General features: G+C 44.4%; 1 protein-coding gene across 9 annotated transcripts in view; it reads right to left on the minus strand.

Annotated features, from left to right (window-relative positions):
* Positions 1-21,512, minus strand: part of DMXL2 (Dmx like 2) — a 98,895-nt gene extending 77,383 nt beyond the window's left edge. For 5 of the 9 annotated variants that reach the window (XM_061595750.1, XM_061595743.1, XM_061595745.1 and 2 more), the window contains exons 1-3: positions 21,090-21,512; positions 3,531-3,653; positions 287-358 (exon numbers count right to left, since the gene is read on the minus strand). In XM_061595750.1, coding sequence (XP_061451734.1) covers positions 287-358; positions 3,531-3,653; positions 21,090-21,176 — 282 coding nt within the window. In that variant the 5' untranslated portion in view covers positions 21,177-21,512. Of the gene's footprint in view, positions 1-286; positions 359-809; positions 870-3,530; positions 3,654-21,089 lie in introns of those variants that run through there. The other 4 variants (XM_061595747.1, XM_061595749.1, XM_061595746.1 and 1 more) reach the window with 2 other exon arrangements.
* Positions 21,513-21,735: the final 223 nt, after the last annotated feature.

Raw genomic sequence — 21,735 nt, forward strand, 5'->3', positions numbered from 1 at the left:
AGGAGAAATGGCACAAGGTGAACAGGTGAGTTGGCCATCGAAGGTGCATTTCTGTCCTTAAGAATGGCCATTCCAAGAGAATAACTGCTAGCATAGCTGTTACCTGCTCCGAAAAAAAGAAAGTATTTTATATCACATAATTTTATTTATTTATTTAAGACATTTAAGATGCAGCTTGATGATGAAAAACCTGTAAGTGGTTTACAAGAAATGTACATCACATAATAAATACCTTAATACTATATATTGTAAGTACTATTTATCATATCGCATAATAAATACTTACACAATTTCTCTTATGAGAATTGACCCCAAGGGGCTCAAAAATGCACACAGCATTTCCATAAGAGGCTGCAATCTAGAATAGATTGAGTAAACAGTTAACACTATTTTTTAAGAAAGTAACAGTAAATATTTGACTATTTATAGATACAAATGCATTTGTCTAAGTGTTCTATACAAGGATGGATTCTGACAAAATAAATTTATACAAACACAACTTGGCTGTTGTATCAGAGGCTAGATTTCAAGGGATACGATACAATCAACCACTCTGTCCATTCAAAGACCTTGCAAAAAAAGAAAACGTTAACTATTTCTTGCATACTTAATTTCCAGAGTGATAACCAGTAGCACATCATAAGGCCAAATAGTGCTTAATTCGTTAAAACAAATTAATAATTTATTTAATTGTTAATAGTGGCTAGAGTGTTGGATGAGAACCTGGGAGACCAGGGTTCACATCCCTACTCAGCCATGAAGCTCAGTTGGTGACCTCGGGCCAGTCACTGCCCCTTAGCCTAACCTACCTCTCAGGGTTGTTGTGGGGATTAAATGAGGGAGAGAGCCATGTATGCCACCTTGAACTCCTTGGAGAAAAGTTGGATATAAATACAATAAATATATAATAATTAATAATAATTAATAATTAATCTAATCCAGCATTTCACAGGTGATCCAATTTATGCACAGAATACCTGGGTAGCAGGGGCATCCCATTTAATGCAAAGTTGAAGGTAATTATTATATTGCTAGATCACCAACATTAAAAATTACATGGCCGTGATCAGTATAGAAAACAATAAAACATTCATAAAACAAATACAAAACACATCACAGACCAGTAGATCAGCTTAACACATCAAACATAGCTGGACCGCTCAAGGAAAACCTGGGTGAACAGATGAGGTTTAAGCAAGCACCCAAATGCCAATACTGGCTGCCCAGTTGGCATTGACCTGTGACAGGGCCTTTTCAGTGACAGTTCCCCATTTGTGGAATGCCCTGCCCAGTGAGGTGCGTCTGTCTCCTCCTTTATTGACTCAGGAGGAATGTAAAAACATTCCTGGTTAACCAGGCATTTGATGGCTGAAAGACACTGTTCCTGGCAACCTTGAGATCACTGGCTGAGATAATGTTTTTAACTGTATTTGGAATACTTTAAAAAGTGTATTATTGATACTGAGCTCCTTTGGAAGGAAAGGCAGGATATAAATTGCATGCATGAATGAATACTACAGGTGCCTGTCTGATGTTCATAAGGATCACATTCCAAAAGGGCTAATGCTGCCACATTTGTACAAATGGAAGACAAATGCCACAGACACAGAATTACAGAGTTAGAAGGCCCCTTGGAGGTTATCTAGACTCACCCTAATCTCAGTGCAGCATATACTGTAACTAGAACCATCTGGATAAATACATCCAAGCAAAGGCAATCCCACCATCTCCCGAGGCAGCGTGTTCTACTGTCAAACAGCTCTTGCCATTAGGAAGCTTTTCTTAATGTTTTGCTGAAATCTGCTTCCTTGCAATTTCCACTCATTTGTTCTAATCCTGCCCTCTGGAGATTTAGACTACATCCGCACCATAGATTTATTCCACTATTATTCCACTTTAAACAATCACGGCTTCCCCCAAAGAATCCTGGGAAGGGTAGTTTTTGAAGGGTGCTGAGTTGTTAGGAGACTCCCTATTCCCCTCATAGAGCTAGTTACTTGAGTGGTTAAACAATCAACCCATCTTCCCATAAAACTCTAGGAATTGTAACTCTATGAGAGGAATAGGGATCTCCTAACAATGCTCAGCATCCTTCACAAACTATACTTCCCAGGATTCTTTGGGGGAAGCCATGACTGAAGTGTAATAAATGTATGGTGTAAATGTGCCCTTAATCAATTAAAACCTGTTTAGGCTGCAATTCTACACAAGTCTACATAGAAGTAAATCCCACTGAGCTCAATGGGACTTACTTCTGAGTAGGCATGTACAGAATTGCAGTGTTAATCAGCTAAAAAGAATATGTGATTATAAGATAGGGATTTATTTTAATTTTTTTAGAAAAAGAAGATGCTTGTAAAACTGTAGATGGCAGGCACCACCGTAAAAGGGGCAACCCCCCTTCTCTCACACATGGGAGGAAATGCCTCTCAGGGAGGGATAGCCAATGTGGTGCTGTCCAGATGTTTTGGATCATAGCTCCCATCATCCCTGATCACCAGCCTTGCTGGTGGAAGCTACGGGAGCGTAGTCCAAAACATCTAGAGGGCACCACATTGGCTACCCCTGCTCAAAGATGATGTTTGCTTTAGCACATGTGTACATCATCTAAAAACAAAGTATGTTTCTTACTTCAGAAATATACTTTCTTACCCTTATGCAAGCTTAACAGCTAAATGGATTAACTGACTAAAACGGATTTGATTGGTCGATTAAATCTTCTTAGATCAGGTGGCAGCCCTAATTTAAATTTTCAACTCGTGTTGAAAGGGACGAGTTAAAGGGATTTTTTATCATCATCACCAACCCAGCCTTTACCCTAAGGCCCCAGGCAAGTCACAACAATATAAAACACAACATTAAGAACAGTTTTAAAACAAATTACAATCCCAAGAATAGGATGGGTCCTAAAAATATACATCCCAAGTGTCCAAGGCCAGGATAAAGAAGTGCGCCTTCAGTATTCAACAAAAACCATAAAGTGAAGGTACCAAGCACACCTCTCCGGGGAGGGAGTTCCACAACTTAGGGGCTGACACAGAGAATGCCCTTTCCCAGGCCGCTCTCCAAGCTCCTAAGGGTGGCTGAACCACCAAGAGGGCTGCCTCTGCTAATCTTAACACCAGAGAGGGTCTGCAAGGATGAAGCTTTTCAGATACTTGCTAGGCTAGGGCTAGGCTCAGCCTCCACTGTCAGAGGCAGTATGATTCTGAATACCGGTTGCTGTAAACCACAGGAGGGGAGAGCACTGTTGTACTCAGGTCCCGCTTGTGTGTTTCCCATAGGCATATGGTTGGTCACTGTGAGAACAGGATGCTGGACTGGATGGACCACTGGCCTGATCCAGTAGGCTCTTCTTATGTTCTTAATTGGGCCCAGAATTGAACTGGTAACCAGTGCAGCTGTTTTAAAACGGGGTGATATGAGATCTAAATGGAACCCTAGCCAGTAATCTGGCCAGGGCATTTTGGACCAGTTGAACAAAGAACACTTCCCTGTCTTCTACTGCCCAAATATTCTGGACTACTTACCCTTCCTTGCTGGGAGCACTCCACACAGCTGACTTGGATGTTTCCATGTTTAGCACCAGGAATAATTTGCACACATTCAAAATCATTTGCCAGGATAACAATATCACATCCAGAGCCATATGCCTAAAAGAAACGTGTCAAAAAGAAAGAAGGCTTCTCATTAATTTCTGTTTTAAAAATATACAAAAGTAGAAACATACATTTCATTCCTAAACTTGTTTTTATCATCATCACAGGAAGTAGCAGTATCAGGAATACTACTGTTTTAACATTACTATTAATTTAGTAGTTAAATTATGTTTTACTATTGCAACAATTTACTGAAGAGTAGCTGTGTTATTCTGTTGAAGCAAAAAACATTATTATGCCATAATCAATTTGTTAAGTTTTTAAGATATCACAAGACTCCTTGTTGTTTAAGTGTATTAACCACTCTTCTATATGCAGAAAGAAACTGCCTCTTTTGTCTCTGTATTTTAACAGCCCCTTGCCTATGCAAACTACAAAAACCTAAATCTACTAAGCACTTAGTAAATTCTTTTGCATTACAGTATATTATAATTAATAATAGGGCCATCCTCTCTCCTGCGGAGGACATCGTTCTCTTCCCTTTGCCAAAGTAACATTGCAAAGCAGAAAATTCAGAGGACATTACATCTAATATTGCAACAAGGGATGTTAATTTAATAAATAAATAATAAACAAACAAACATGATGAACATATACCAGAATGAGCAAATCCAGTGGGTGGGGGACAGGCACAAGGGGTCTCTAGCAATGAACTTTCAGCCTTCTCACAGTACTACAATGCTAAGATTCCCAGGAAGAACAACAGTATTTAAACTGCTTTAAAACATAGCCATGACAAACATTTGCTTACAAACTTTATCAGGGTAGAAAAGTTGGGGCTGGGGGAGCCCTCACTCTGAAGAAGAAGCCATATATAGACGTATGGCAGGGATGAGGAAACTTTTTCTGCCTAAGGGCCACATTTCCATATGGGCAACCTTCTGAGGACCACGTGCCAGTGGTGGGAGGGGCGAGAGGCAAAAGTGGGTGGAGCAACAGGTATGGCTTTTACCTTTGTATGGTAGATTATATTTAAGCTACACAAAAGTCAGAGATTTTTACATTTATTTGCATCCCACATCTCTCTCCGTTCTCCATTCAGGCAAACAAGAGGTATTATCACAGTTCAAGGACACATTTATTTATTTATTTTATTTATTTAATTACATTTTTAAACTGCCCTATAGCAACAAGCTCTCAGGGCGGTGTACAAAAGATAAAAACAGGTTAAAACACAAATAAACATGAAAACAATACAGTATAAAAATATATATAAACAAAATTAAGACAAAGACAAATTAAAGTAGAATTTAAAATGCCTGGGCAAAGAGGTAGGTCTTTACCTGGCGCCGAAAAGATAACAAAGAAGGCGCCAGGCGTATCTCGTCAGGGAGGGCGTTCCATAACTCGGGGGCCACCACCGAGAAGGCCCTAGCTCTAGTTATTACTCTCCGGGCCTCCATATGCGTTGGAACCCAGAGAAGGGCCTTCGACGTCAGGCGCAGTGAACGGGCTGGTACATAGCGGGAGAGGCGTTCCACCAGGTATTGCGGTCCAATGCCGTTAAGGGCTTTATAGGTAAGAACCAACACTTTGAATCTGTCCCTGAAACATATTGGTAGCCAGTGCAGCTGGGCCAGGACAGGAGATATATGATCATATTTTTTAGTCCCGGTAAGAACTCTGGCCGCAGCATTCTGCACTAGCTGAAGTTTCCGAACCGTCTTCAGAGGTAACCCTACGTAGAGTGCATTACAGTAGTCCAATCTAGAGGTTACCAGAGCATGGATAAGTGTGGCAAGGTTCTCCCTGTCCAGATAGGGTCGTAGTTGGGCTACCAGCTGAAGCTGGTAGAATGCATTCCATGGCACCGAGGCTACCTGAGCCTCCAGTGACAGCAGCGGATCTAATAAGACCCCCAAACTACGGACTTGCTCCTTTAGGAGGAGTGTAACCCCATCTAGGGCAGGTCGGACATCAACCATCTGGGCAGAGAGCTCCCCCACCAACAGCATCTCAGTCTTGTCAGGATTGAGTCTCAGTTTATTAGCTCTCATCCAGTCCATTATCGCGGCCAGGCAGTGGTTTAGTACATCAACAGCCTCACCAGAAGAAGATGAAAAGGAGAAGTAGAGCTGCGTATCATCAGCATATTGCTGGAAACGCACTCCAAATCTCCTTATGACCTCACCCAGTGGCTTCATATAGATATTAGAAAGCATGGGGGACAGAACCGAACCCTGCGGGACCCCATATTGGAGTACCCAGGGATTCAAGTAATGCTCCCCAAGCACCAACTTCTGGAGATGATTCTCGAGGTAGGAGTGCAGCCACTGCCAAGCAGTGCCTCCAAATCCCAAGTCCGCAAGTCACCCCAGAAGGATACCATGGTTGATGGTATCAAAAGCCGCTGAGAGGTCCAGGAGAACCAACAGAGTTACACTCCCTCTGTCTTTCTCCCGACAGAGGTCATCATACAGGGCGACCAAGGCTGTTTCTGTACCAAACCCCGGCCGAAAGCCCGATTGAAATGGATCCAGATAATCAGTTTCATCCAGGAGAGCCTGGAGCTGGTGAGCGACCACACGCTCTAAAACCTTGCCCAGGAATGGAACATTTGCTACCGGTCTATAGTTGTCAAGGTTTTCAGGGTCCAAGGAGGGTTTTTTTAGGAGCGGTTTCACCACCGCCTGTTTCAAACAGAGTGGTACCACTCCTTCTCATAAAGAGGCATTGATCACCTCCTTGGCCCATCCGGCTGTTCCATTCCTGCTAGCTTTTATTAGCCACGAGGGGCAAGGATCCAGAGCAGACGTGGTCGCCCGCACCTGTCCAAGCACCTTGTCCACATCCTCAAGCTGTACCAACTGAAATTCATCCAATAAAACAGGACAAGACTGTGCTCTGGACACCTCATTAGGATCAACTGCTACAATATTGGAGTCAAGGTCCCGGCGGATGTTCGTGATCTTATCTTGGAAGTGTCTCGCAAACTCATTACAGCGAGCTGTTGATGATATTATTGCGTTCTGAGGACCAGAATGTAAGAGTCCCCGAACAACTTTATAAAGCTCCGCTGGGCAGTTGGAAGATGACTGAATGGAGGCAGCAAAGTACTGCTTCTTTGCTGCCCTCACCACCTTCACATAGAGCTTGGTGGAGACCTTCACAAGTGCAAGGTTACAGCTGTTGGGAGTTCGTCTCCATTTGCACTCAAGCCATCTCCTTTCTTGCTTCATCACTCTTAGCTCCGGGGTAAACCATGGAGCCCGTTGAGCTCTGCAAAGGAGAGGGTGCATTGGGACGATCGTGTCAGCTACCCGGGTCATTTCCGTATTCCACAGATTGACCAGGGTTTCGACAGGAGCGTCAGTTTTATCAGCCGGAAAACTCCCCAGAGCCTTCTGAAAACCCTCAGGACTCATTAGTCTCCGGGGACGGACCATCTTAATTGGTCCTCCACCCTTGCAGAGGGAAGAAAACATTGTGAGTCTAAACCTCAATAGGCGGTGATCCGACCATGACAAAGGAACAGATGTAAAATCCCTCACTCCCAGATCACCATCCCCTAATCCAGTGGCAAAAATCAAGTCTAGAGTGTGCCCCGAAATTCCAGCCAGGCAAAAACACGCAAGGAGTATCCCCCATATGAAAAAAAATGGTTTACATATCACTTCTGCTTTGTCCAGAATCCAACGGAACAAACCGTCAAATGAAAAGACTGCGCTTTCATCTAAATGATCAAAAATATCCTAAGAGAGATAGATTTACTGTCTGCAAATTGAGAAAATATTTTATGTAGAGGACAGAATGCTGTTGAGTTCATGTTCTGCTTGTAGGCTTCCCTGAGGCATCTGGTTGGCCACAGTGAGAACATGATGCTGGGCTAAATGGGCCATTGGCCTGATCCAGCAAGCTCGCCTTAGGTATAACTTGGGGCTATTAATGCCATTTGCAGTAACGAGAAACATATGTTTCTACTGCCATTATTTCACTCCATGTCCTTTTCCAAGTTATTATCTTTAATACACGACTTATCTGCAGTGACCATATTTCTGGGTAAATCTCATTATAGAAAAGCTGTGTCTAAGGAAGATGTGATAAAAACATACCCTTTGCTAGAGCAACTAAGCTCCTGACCATCGAAGCTAAACAATAATATTCTTCCCCGGTTGCAATATCCTCTCTTAAGAAAGTTCAGAGAGTAAGAAGATAAAGAAATAAACAAATAAAAGATCTAAAGAGAAAGGGGGAAAACACAGCTGTTGTGTGATGAATTGATTTTTAAAAGAAAGGAACCACACATTTGAGCACACCATGATTTTTTGATGCCTGATATTAAACCAAGATGAACCAAGATGAATATTAGCATTTCCTTCATACGTTTATCTCTTGAAGATGCTAGTGACGATGTTGCTAGATAGTCAGCGTATCTCAAACATCCCAATTATAATTACCCAACCTTGAAATCAGCCTCTTGACTGGGGCAAGCAGTAGCTGATTTCAAGGTTGGTTAATAACAACCTTATCCTCCAAGAGTTTCTAGGTTGGTGTTCCAGGAGAAGCACATACACAAATACCATCACAGTTCCATCTTTTGGGGTAACAGTCTGGAGCCCTAGACAAGAAGAAACGTCTACACCACTGGTCTTCAGCCATGGATCCCCAGATGTTGATGGACTACAACTCCCATCATCTTTGACCATTGGCCATGCTGTCTGGAGATGATGGGGGTTGTAGTCCAACAATATCTGGGGACCCCAGGTTGAAGACCTGTGGTCTACACGGACTTGCAACAGCACTCTAGGTTTTCAGACCAGTCTTCCAGCCCTACCTGGCAATGATGAGAATGAACCTGGGACGTTCTGCATGCAAAGTCTGTGCTTTCCTACTGAGTCATGGCCCTTTTCCCTTCCAAAACATCAGATACTGTGCAGTGTTCAGAAAAGGTTGGTGGTAGAGTTCAATCTATCAACAACAGGAAAAGAAGGGGCTATATCCAATGCTACTCAGAGTAATCCCATTGAAATTAATGGATATGACTAAAGGTAATTAATTTCAATGGGCTTACTCTAAGTAGGACTTGGCTACATGCCACCCAATAGAACTTGCTGGATCATGAGCTACATAATTTGTCCTGCTTGCAGAAATAGGCTTCCTGCCATGTCACCAATCTCAAACCTGGGAGTCAAAGAAGTAGGATGAGCTGCCCGCGACCAAGGCTGCTTTGAAGAGCTGGACCAGGCTCCTGACACTGTGAACCTGATCCCACCAAGCCAGAAGTAGGACCCTTGCAATGCTCCTCCCCTGAGGCCAAAGAACCATGCCTCCCACACTACCAAACCTGCCCAGCACAACAGGAGCCATGCCAAGTAGAAAGCCACAGAACACAGAAGCACCTGGGCAGCTTCAAAAAAAAGGGAGGATTAGATCAATTTCCAGAGGATACACCTATCAATGGATACTAGCCACAATGTCTGTGTTCTGCTTACACTGTTGGGAGGCAGTGATGCCTCTGAATACCAGCTGGTGGAAATCGCAAGTGGGGAGAGTACCTTTGCACTCAGGTCCTGCTTGCAGGCTTCCCATAGGCACCTGATTCTATTTATTTATTTATTAAAGTATTTATAAGCTGCACTTTTCATAAAAGTACATCAAGGTGGCTTACAACATATAAAGACATGATAAAATTAAAAAGCCAATAAAAACACCAGTAAAAACAATAAAAGCATCAACAAATACTTCATTGGTTGAAAAAAAGAAAGAAAATTCATGTTAAGAGGCCTACATAAGAAGTATGGTTTTCAGAAAGAAAGGAGGAGTCTGACCAAACCTCTTTTGGTAGGGAGTTCCACAGGGCAGGGCCTGTTACACTAAAGGCTCAGTCCCTGGCGGAGGCCAACCAAACCTCAGGAGCATAGGGAACCACCAAAAGTGCCCCAACAGAAGAGCTCAGTGATCGAGATGGAACATAGGAAGTCAGTGGGCCCAAGTTGTTTAGGGCTTTGAGAATTAATGCAAGTACTTTGAACCTGTCCCCATAGGAAATGGACTAGTGCAGCTCTTTCAGCAGCAGGGTAACATGTTGCCAGTCATCTGCTCCTGTAAGCAGTCTGGCCTCTGCATTCTGGACTAGTTACAGCTTCCAGACCAGATACAAGGGCAGCCCCCATAAAGCGTGTTACAATAATTGAGTCTTGAGGTTACCAATACATGGGCCACTGTGTTCATGCTATCACAGTCTAGTAACAATCGCAATTGGCATACCAGCCAAAGCTGGCAGAAAACACTCCTGACTACAGAGCTTACTTGAGCCTCTAGTCACAGAGATGGATCGAGGAGTACCCCAAAACTGTGATGTGCTACTTCACAGGGAGTGCAACCCTATCAATGGCAGGAAATTAAGTCATCTCCTGGCCATGGGAACCACCCACCCGCAAGGCCTCCATCTTTCCAGGATTCAAGCTCATCCAGTCCACCACTACATCCAGGCAATGGTCCAGGGCTTGCACAATTTCTCCTGATTCATATGTAATGGAGAAATAGAGCTGGGTATCATCAGCATACAGATGGCACCTTGCTCCAAAATCCCTGATGACCACTCCTGAAGGCTTTATATAGATGTTAAAAAGTACTGGGGAGAAGATAGTACCACGTGCCACTCCACAGTGTAAACACTCTTCCAATACTACACTTTGGACACAACCCTGCCGGTATGAACAGAGCCACCACAGCATGGTACCACCAATGGCCATCCCACAGAAGGATACCATGCTTAATGTTATCAAAAGCTACTGAGAGATTGAGCAGGAGGAGCAGGGTTGCACACCCCATCCTTCTATCTATAAAGGTCATCCATCAGGGTGACCAAGGCTGATTCGGTCCCAAGCCCAGGCCTGAATCCAGACTGGAATGTTTCCAGAAAATCAGTCTCATCCACAAATATCTGCAGCTGTTTCATCACAACCCTCTCAATCAGAAAGGGAGTATTTGCGAATTGACAATAGTTGTTACAATCAGGGCTGTGGAGTCAGAGTCGTGGAGTCAGGAGCAATTTTGGGTGGAGTCGGAGTAGGAAGCAATTTTGGGAGGAGTCGGAGTTGGTAGAAATGTACCGACTCCGACTTCCAAATAAATTTTGATTGACAAGAAGCAATTTTGGGTGGAGTCGGACAGTAGAAAAATAGAGGAGTCGGAGTTGAAGGTTTGGTGTACCGACTCCACAGCTCTGGTTACAATCCACTGGGTCCAGGGCTGTTTTTTTCAGTACTGGCTACACTACCACCTCTTTTGAGGAGGCAGGTACCACATCCTTACACAAAGAGGCATTTAACACTCTCTGGACCCACCCAGTCAACCCTCCTCGGCTCGATTTCAATAACCATGACAGGAAGGGATCCAGAGGGCATGTAGTTCGGATGCATCCTTGGAATCACCCTGTCCACATCATCAGGTCTTATAAAATGAAATTGATCCCACAAAGTCAGAGAAGATGTAGCATTGGACGCGTCAGCTGGATCTGGAGCCATAACGGTAGTGTCTAAATCGCTGCAGAGTCAAGTGACTTTATCCTCAAAATGATAGGACAAACGGTCACAGCAGGCTTCCACTGCCTCCAGAGGCCCGTCCCATCCAACAGGTGAGACCAGATTCTGGACAAGCCAAAAGAGCTCTGCTGGAAGATTACTTGAGGACACAATAGAAGCCATGAATTAAGTCTTCTTCACTGCCCTTATTGTGACATGGTAGGTGTGACTATGCTCTCTAACCAGTGTTCGGTTGGCCTCAGAGCAAGTTCTATGCCATCGGCACTATAGCCGTCAGCCAGTCTGTTTCATCACACTCAGCTCCCTAGAATACCAGGGGCATTGCAGGCTCCACAGAGCCGGAGAGGGAGCTCAGGAACAATAATGTTGACAGCCCTCTTCATTTCACCATTCCACAGTGAAATGAGAGCCTCAACAGGATCACCTGCTCTATCCACTGGAAAGTCCTCCAGAACATTCAGGAATCCATCAGGGTCCATAAGTCTCTGGGGGCGGACAATCTTAATTGGTCCCCCACCCTTGCAGAGGGGGATACTTACTGTGAGTCCAAATTTCACTAGGAAGTAGTCTCACCATGACAATGGAATCACAGAGACCCCCCCCCTATTTCCAGATCACCCGTCTCCACTTGGAGCAAAGACCAAATCAAGGATATATCCTGCTCTGTGCATTGGACCAATGACAACGTAAGACAATCCCATGATTGGCCACTGCGAGAACAGGATGTTGGACTAGATGGGACTGTAGCCTGATCCAGCAGACTTTTCTTATGTTCTCATGCAGTGCTTGCCCCCAAGACAGGCTTTTGGCCCTTTCAGAGTTTCCATTCTTGGGGTGAAGCTGGACTATGACCTGGAAGACCAGGGTTCAAATCCCCACACAGCCATGAAGCTCACTGGGTGACCTTGGGCCAGTCACTGCCTCTCAGCCTCATAAAAACCCTATTCATAGGGTAGCCATAAGTCAGAAATGACTTGAAGGCAGTACATTTACATTTACGTTTTGGGAGGGTAGACTTAAGATAGAGGCTCATAAGGCCTTAGGACATCTCTAGCCTAGATGTTCACAAGGAGCTATCCATGGTACTGCAACCACCAGTCTTCCTGCATCATGCCCCATGAGCACATCAGGAGCAGGGCAGACCACTTCCATCTGTGTGCAGTAAATCAAACCGCAGCAACAGAATCTGTTCCACATTCATAAACTGTTTCATATGATTTATCGTTCCTCTGGACAGTTCATGGCTCCCATGCTGCTGTCGTTCTCTCTTGCCCTGCTCTGCAACCATCCCTCTTTCAGTTTTGGAGATGGGAAAGGTCACCTTTACATCAGCACTTGCATGATGAGCACCAAGTCAGTTTGGAAAACTGTGGTTTGGTACTAACCATGGTTAATGAAAACACAAGCTGCAGATGTAATGCTAACTTTAGCTATCTCTGAAACTGAAAGCAAAAGGGAAAGGCATACGTGCATGATCATCTGTGACGAGCAGCTTAGCTTACCTCCAAACAACCAGACTTTATAAAGAAGTTAACTGTTTTAAGATCACAAGAAAATTTGTAAGCCTGCATAGGCAAATAGGTTATTAAAATGCAAGGACTAACATCTTTTCTTGCAATTATGTATACGGCTGCAAAAAATTCTAAACATTCAAAAATGTTGGCTTTTGCTTTTTAAAATCATGCTAAAGCACTGCACCCTGTTATTATTAAATACAGTTTGGAGAGGGGGAAGGAAACAAACTTGGCTCCCAAAACACAGAAAAACAGAGGGAAGTCTAGGCAAAGTCTTCTGCAGCAATTATGATAAGAGTAGATGAGCTCTGCAGATTTAAAGCCCTGACAAAGGCAAGAAGCACGAAGCAAGCATAAGTACCACCCACACAGAGTCTGCTCTGCTTTTAGTCAACTGCTACCTGCAAGAGAAAACTAGGGGGGAGTTTGCAAGCTGCCAGAGGAGCTGGAATGACTTGCAGGATCCTCAAAATGCACGATAACACATGCTTTGGCAAAAATGCAGCTCGAAGCCAATGGCAGTGACAAACATCTAGTTGCATTCAGTAGCCAGCCTCAGATAAGCCCAGGCAGCAAGGCAATCTTTCAATAAATAAAAAGGCTGAGAAGTGTTGCATCTTAAATAGCACACAGGCGTGTAAGTTTCCATTTGCCAAAAAGAGGTAAGAACTGCCTTCAGGCAAGCTTCTAAGTGACAAATCTGTTTGTGGTCATGAAATCAAGTGGTAGCAATGGGTGCATGCACATCTTGACAGCATCTACAAGTGGACAGGCCATCACCTTGCAAGCTACATGCATGCCACTGTCGCTCTTCAAGGAATGTGACCTTGAACTGGGATGATGATTCTTGCTTGCCTGGATGGAGGATACAGAGGGATGTGTGAACATGTGGAAATTGGTCTACTGTACAGAGGAAAAATTTACATTCATTGCTCTGCCCACTTTTCCCTCTGGCCCCCTCCACCACTGGCATGTGGCCCTCAGAAGGGTGCTCAGAAGGGACTGCAACCCTCAGGTGGAAAAGGTTCTCCATCCCTGTGAAAGACACCCAATATGCTGACATAAAGAGGTCCCTTGTTCTTTTGCAGCGGTGCTAAAGAATAGCCCCAGTCCCAGCACATCACCAGCTGTTGCCACTGCCAAACCTGTTCTGAGAATAAGCCACAGGGAAGCACAGAGTGCTTCAGGAGAGCTCCTAGCCCTTTACTGTAAGTCGTGACAGTGGCACCATTCCCCCAGCATTAGCACAAAACTTCTGCTGGCAAATCCATGACACATGGGAGAGAAAGGGGTTTATTATAAAAGCAAAGAGCAAACTCTTCAGCCACTGCAGCTAATCATCTACAGACAGGGCTGGACTAGGCTACCTGCTGCACAGATATCTGAAGGAAATTACAGGTTGCTTATTTGCTAATTAGAAGCAGTAACTAATGCTGGAAAATACCTTCAGTGGGTTTAGTTTTTCCTGTAATAACAAACCCTTTGGAGTTTTACCTAGCTGGGTAACTGATCAGGAGTGGGGAACCTTTGGCCCTCCAGATGTTGCTGAACTACAACTCCCATCATCCCTGGCCATTGGCTGTGCTTGCTGCAGATGATGAGAGTTGTAGTTCTGTTCAGCAACATCTGGAGGGCCAAAGGTTCCCCACACCTGCATTCTAAGAACAGCAGTCTATACGTTGGATCACTCTCCTGTTTTTACAGCAGCAGAGTTCCTTCAAGCCATCATCATAGTGGAGATACAAATGGAAACCATTTATAATCATGCTCCTGCAAACACATGAAATCCAGAAAATGTGATTTGGTGGCTTCAGTGGTTATGCTGTGGTAGGGCAGGGGGACATTTGTGTAAATCCATTCACATGTGTATGTCAAAGTCTCTCCCCAGGTCTTTTTTTAAATATTCCTAGCAGGAAGAAGTACAGAAACTGCTGCATGTGAAAGATAGTTCTCCTCCAGACTCAGGTAAACTATGCATCCTAGAATCATTTACATTAGGGGAACAATCCAGGGCCTCGGCTGCACTATACATTTAAAGCAGTTACATACCACTTTAAACAGTCATGACTTCCCTCAAAGGATCCTGGGAACTGTAGCATGTTAAGAGTGCTGTGAGTTGTGAGGAGACCCCGATTCTCCTCACAGTGCTACAATTCCCAAAGTTCCCTGGGAAGAGGGATTGATTGATAAACCACGCAGAAAGGGGAATAGGGGTCTTCTAACAACTCTCCACACCCTTAACAACTTCCCAGGATCCTTTGAGGGAAGCCATGACTGTTTATATTGGTATGATACTGCTTTAAATGTATAGTGCAGATGGGACCCAGGTAAAGTGTGCATAAATCCTATTGATATCAAAGCAATGAAAACAAATATTTAAATACCACTGATCCCAACGGAGTAAGATGCAATTTATTTACTTTATTTAATTGACTGATAGCTTGATTTTCAACAGACATTTCCACAGCAGGGTACAGTGTGCATTCAAAACTTAAGTTAACATTTCTAACTTCTGAAGAACAATTATTAATACAGAACAGAAAAAAGATTGTATCTCTTGCAATGTAAGAGGACTGTTGTGGTCTGCCTACAAAACACCACTAAAAAAAGGAACTAAATGAACCTCCTGAGGAAGTGATTTCCATAGCTCCAGGGCAACTATAGAAAAGGCCAACATCTGGAGGACAGCTACATTTTGAAGTTGGCACTTGCAAGAGGGTCTCTTTAGCTGGCCTCAAATCTAGAAAGTGTTCATATTGCAGGAGCTATCCCTCTGACTAGGGCTATGAAAGACTCCTGTCTGAAACAGGAATCACTGCCAGCATAGATTATACTGAGCATGGTGGACGAATGATCTGACTCAGTGAAAGGCAGTTTCGTTTGTTGATAATTAAAAGCCCTTTGTTTTCACCTGGTTCAGACATGATAACCCTGGTCTGATAAACCATAGCGTATTGGCATCAGAACAAGACAAGTATCCATATTTTCCCTCCCTTTCTTCCTGCACTCAGTTTCAGTGAAGCTATTTTAAGGCTGCATGCAATGTTCTCTATCTGCTGGTGCAAGAGCCCTTGCACTAGCAGATGACAGAGTGAAAAGGTTGCACAGCACAGGAATCCAACATCACAGCTGCGCTTGTGGAAGCTTGTTGACAGCAGTAGATTCTTGTTGTGGAATCTGATGTGCAACAATCTATATGGTAAGGTACTTCTGTGTTCCCTTGTGCAACCACGTTCCACCAGAGCAACAAGTATATCACGAAGTGGCTTTAACTTAGTGCTACACTGGATACACCTTAGTTTCTTAAACCAGCTGTCCAATTCAGGTGGCATGGGAAACTGTGGTTTAAGAAATTAAGATAGCTTTGCTAAAGCTGAGTGCATGAAGAGAGGAGGAACTAGAGGGACAAAGTGCAAGGGCAGACAATGGCTTCCCAGTAATTCCTGGTTTATTTGACTGGGATTGTTACATGTAAACCAAGCCACTGATGTACAGTATCCAAGTTTTGCAAACAACAGACAAATACAGTTTTGCACTGAGGCACTAGAATAGATACAAAAAACTTCTGCTCAATAACTATAGCTTTCTCAGCCAGTAACTCTTGGCTAACGGAACAACAGATTAAAGAAACTGCCTTGTGTAATCCCCACAAGGGATTTGCTTGCTGCATCTGCTGCCGCTACTACCAAGCAAAACACACTCAAGGAGAGTGTGAAGCAAGGCCAGGGGAGGAGCATGGTCTGGGGAGAGGGGGTGTGGTGTGGGAAGAGTCCGGAGGGCCAGAGAGAGAGGCTTGGAGGGCCACATTTAGTCCCCTATTCCATCTCCCTAATCCCTATACCTTACTGCAACTAAGCCAAACTTCATGTAGTTGAAGTAATTACATATCCTCCCCCTGCTATCCATGCCTCCATTTCCTTTTGTAGTTCCCTAAGTCTATTTTAGACTGTAAGCCTCTTGGTGTACAGAGCTGTCATACAATTCCTGGCAAATCACCATGTCCATCCCATGTGGGGAACCTTTGGCACTCCAGAAGTTGCTGAACTACAAATGCCATTATCTCTTGCCATTAGCCATCCTTGATAGGGCTGATGGGAGATGTAGTTCAGCAATGTCTGGTGGACCAAAGGTTCCCCACTCCTGATGTACATAGGCTATATAGGGAAAACAAACAATGAAACCAGGGGAATTACTTTCAATAGCACCTTGTAGGATAGAGAAGGCCGGCGGAGGCAGAGACAGATATTATGAAAAGGTAAGGGTCAGTGCATTTGTTCTGCTGTTTTAATACAGTCTACGTCTGTGTTGGAATTGCTTTTTAAGATTTTTTAAAGCTATGTTTTAAAGAATATGTTTTAAAAGATGCTTTCAAGCTGCAGGGATGAGACTGTGCTGGGACCATCAAGGGGCAAGCATTTCTATCTGCCTTGCCCCGCCCCTCTGCCTGGGCCTTATCGGGAGGAGCTGCAGGCTGAGACGTGCTGCTGCAGGGATGATACTGCTGGGACCATCAAGGGGCAAGCATTTCCATCTGCCTTGCCCCACCCCTCTGCCTGGGCCTTATCAGGAGGAGGTGCAGACTGAGACGTGCTGCTGCAGGGATGGGACTGTGCTGGGACCATCAAGGGGCATGCTTTTCCACCTGCTTTGCCCCCCACCCCTGCTCTTAGTGACATTTTTCTGGGGACTGCCCTTTACCAGGAAGATGAATGCTTTTGGTTTGCTGCTCCTGTTTTTTTAGAGATGTTAGGACTTTGTTAGTTTGATTTTTTTTTTTTGGTAAATTGTATTGTTTTTATTTGCATGTTGTATTTTTATTTGTGTGTAAGCCGCCTTGGGGGCCTATTTGGCCGAAAGGCGGCCTAGACATAAAACGTAACATAACGTAACATAACAATATATTTCAAAGTCTGCTTTTAAGATGTTTTAGAGTTGTAATATGTTTTGTTTGCCACCCTGGGCTCCTTCTGGGAGGAAGGGTGGGATATAAATTTAATAAATAATAACAATACTGAAGAAAACTGGGGTTTGTAATAAAAAGAAGGCAATTCCTTAATTATAAGAATCACCACTTCCTGCAGTCATTCATATGGTGAATGTCAGTGTCTTGTCTTATTTGTAATTGGTTACACATTAGACATCTAGCCCACAAGTTCACAATAAAATTTAAATATTGAGATGCTGAGATTTCAGTCCACCAGAAAGCTAAGCCTCTACAGCACAAGATAGCTTACTGCATTGAAACAAAGGGAAAAAAGAGCCACTCAGCAAACAAATGGCTATTTAAAATGATCATATTGTTGGAAAAGGAGAATCACAACAAAGACCTTGAGGTGTTGTCATTTACAGCTTGGTCTGGAGTAAATGCTATCAGTATTAAAACTCACAAATCTAATACCATTAATATTTTACACTTTCCAATTGTGATTTTAGGCCCCAGAGTTCCTTAACCAGGATGCACATGTATGAAACTCAGCGTTGCCAAGAATGATTTACATCTCCTTCAACCCCACAGCTTCTGGCCTGCTTCAGTGCTGTGAGCAAACTGGCATTAAAACAATCTAGCATCCCAGGGATCTGCAGTGACAGTCTATTCATTTTTATTACAATTGAAATTTAAGAGAAAGTATTCAGACACAAACGGTTCCACAAATGCAGCCCATAGATTAACAGGAACTGAATTCCACTGTGACGAAAGAAATACTACGGAGTACAGTTTTTAGGAATGTCACAAGAAGCTATGGCCATGCAATGCCCTTAGACGTCAGCATAGCTGCATAGCAGCAGAAAAAAGACTCCAGGGAGCCTTCCTTTGGATCACACTTACTTTCTTTTTGCAGAATTGTTATTAAAAAGACAGAACTGTGAGAAACTGTTTTCTACATGAAAAGGTTTGCCAACAGCCCCCACCCCCCCAAGTTGTTTTAGATATAGAGGCTATATTAGGCCTCATTTTGACAAACGTTACTTCAGGCTTGCATATATCCCAAAGGTTAGCATGCCCACCCTTCTCCTCTCTCCTCCAAATGCAATTTTTAAAAATATAATGGTACAAGCTGAAAACTACTTTTTAAAAGCCTTTTTGTGAGCTCTTTGGTACAAGATCACCCCTCCCCCCCCACTTTCATTCATTTTAAGTGGAGGAATATTTTTATTTGTATTTATATTCCATTCTATGGTACGCAATAACAGAGCTCATTTAAGTCACAGGTGGGGAACCCTGGGCCCCCTCAACTGCACCTCTCATCATCCCTGGACATTGGCCATGCTTGCTGGAGCCGATGGGAGTCACAGTCCATCAACACCTGTAGGGCCACAGGTTCCCCATCAATGATTTAAGTAGGCTGTTGCATCCAGAGCTTGGAAAAGTCACATTTTTGAACTACAACTCCCATTAGCTCAATCCAGTGGCCATGCTGGCTGGGGCTGATGGGAGTTGTAGTTTTAAAAAGTAACTTTTCCAAGCTCTGGTTGCAACCAAATACTTTTTCATTACAAGATGGACCATGTCATGTCAACATTGTCATTTCCTCATTTAAAGGCAGATTGGTAAGTACAGTTTTGAGGTGGGTCCTTCTATCACATCAGGAAATGACATGTCTGTATGTCATCACAGACTCCCAGGATACTTTGGGAAAAATGCACCCTAAATCTTTACCACTCCCCCCCACAGTAGGTTAGGGTCATTATTATTAAAGGTAACACAAAAGAGTGAAGGTATGGTGCTGGTATGTCACCCTTCAAACTATGGAGCCCAGCCCTGAAGTACAGCAATGACTGACCACCCACACGACGTACTTCAATGGGCCTTTACTTACACACTGTAGAAGTCACAATCCTGGTCTTTTCCATGCCTAAAGATAGGCATCAACACCACTGGAGGGAATAATAATAATGGACTGCCTTCAGGTCGATCCCAACTTATGGCGACCCTATGAATAAGGTTTTCACGATAAGCGGTACTCATTGCCTTCCTCTGATGCTGAGAGGCAGTGACTGGCCCAAGGTCACCCAGTGAACTTCATGGCTGTGTGGGGATTCAAACCCTGGTCTCCCAGGTCGTAGTCCAACACTCTAACCACTACACCACACTGGAAAGGAGGAAATATATCACCATCATCATGCCAACCCCCACCCCAGGGTAAGACTGTCAAGTTTTCAACCAGGCCTTTTTGACAGCAGTCGTGCAGCAGTTGCCAGGCCAATGAAAAGCTTCCTTTGCTGATTTCCTTAGATCTTAAAAAGGCACAGGGGCAGGAGGTCAGACAACTAGGCACCTTGTCATCTCCCTGAAGCCTCCCACAAGCGTATACACCTGACGCCACCCTAAAATAATTCCCTCACCCCGTTGGTAATCATTAGTCAGCTCCCTCATCACCATTCACCTTGCCAATAAAGCCACTAACACGTACAACACTGTTTTAGATAGGAAAGATACAAATAAGATCTACAGATGATAGATCTGTAAGATCTATAAATACAGTCATTATGTATCTTTATATGGAAAGACAAAGATCCACTATTTTAGTCAGATAGCAAAGATATAGATAAGATACACTGATACACACATAATATATAGAGAGCGATTAGATAGACAGAAGATCTATAGATACACAATTATATTACATGTATATCGATAGATAAAAGATGTATCATAGATCTTTAGATACACACATTTTATATAGATAGATATAGATACAATACACTGTTTTAAACAGACAAGAAAGATATAGAAAAGATACTTAGATACACACATTATTTATGTCGATATAGATAAATATTGATACACTATTTTAGATAGACACAAAAGACATAGATAAGGTATATCTGGCAATCCCACCCCATATATACGGTCTGCCTAGTAAACGTCGCAAGACATCTCCCTAAGAGTCGGAAACGACTCGCACGACAAGTGCGGGGACACCTTTACCTTTTAAGGTACACAGACACCCGCATCTATCTGCTTGATCGTAACCCTGTTGGGATAAGGACCCCTCAAGTCTGGATGGTGCAATAAAAATAACCGTATATAATAAATGCACATATATACAGATGCAAGCACTGGCACACACACACACTCCCCAGAGCAAGAAAACCAGACCCACATGCCTAAATATTATCATTTATTTGATGTACCTCCCGACCTTCCTTCCAAAAAAGGAGCCCAGCGTCTCTCCTATATAGTTTCCTAAGGAAAATAAAAATGTCAAATGCCCCACCCAAGGATCAAAAAATAAATGAAATAAAAAACCCCAAAATGAAACCCGCCCGCCCTCCAAACGAGACTTCCTCTGCCTGGCTGCCATTCGGGCGCCTTATACCCTTGAGCATTTGTGACTAGGGCTGTCCTCATCCTGGCCGGTCTCCCTTCCCCCTCGCCCCAGGAGGGATCCCAGCCCCGCGTCGCCCCTCCCCGGGCCCGCCCTCACCGTGAACGGGGTGTCCTCGACGCTGCCCACGGAGTAGCAATTGTCGCCCGGGTTGACGGCCCCGGTGAGCACCTGGTGCAAATGCATCGCGCGGCCTCGACCACCAGCGGCAGCGACCGCCGCCTCCCGCCCAGCAGGCAGGCAGGGGCTCTCCCGCTTCCCTGCGCGTCTCCGCCAGGGAGGAGGAGGAGGAGGAAGAAGGGAAAGCTGCGATGCGACGAGGCCCGCACGGCTTCCTTCGTCCCCTCCCTCGCCGGGCCGGAGAACGGGGGAAAAAAGGAGGGGGAAGAGGGAAGCCGCTCTGTGGAGCCCTCAGGGCGCGCGGCCGTTTCGGGGGCGCGCTCTGTGAGATGGAACGGAAGGGGTATACGCCTGCGCGGGAAGGAGGCAAACCCCACCCTAGCTCGGGGACTTCTACTAGGCGCGCGTGCGTAAGGGTGGCGGGAGGCGCGCGCGAGCGGGTTTGACGGCGGGCGCCTCAGGTAGGGAGCCGCGCCCTGCAAAGGCCAGCGTGGTGAAGGGGACTGAGAGCTGACACAGCGATGGCTCTCTCTCTCTCTCTCTCTCTCTCTCTCTCTCGGATCGATCCCGACTTATGGTGACCCTATGAATAGGGTTTTCGTGGTAAGCGGTATTCAGAGGGGGT

The sequence above is a fragment of the Rhineura floridana genome, chromosome 14 (assembly GCF_030035675.1).
Source record: "Rhineura floridana isolate rRhiFlo1 chromosome 14, rRhiFlo1.hap2, whole genome shotgun sequence".
NCBI lineage: Eukaryota > Metazoa > Chordata > Lepidosauria > Squamata > Rhineuridae > Rhineura > Rhineura floridana.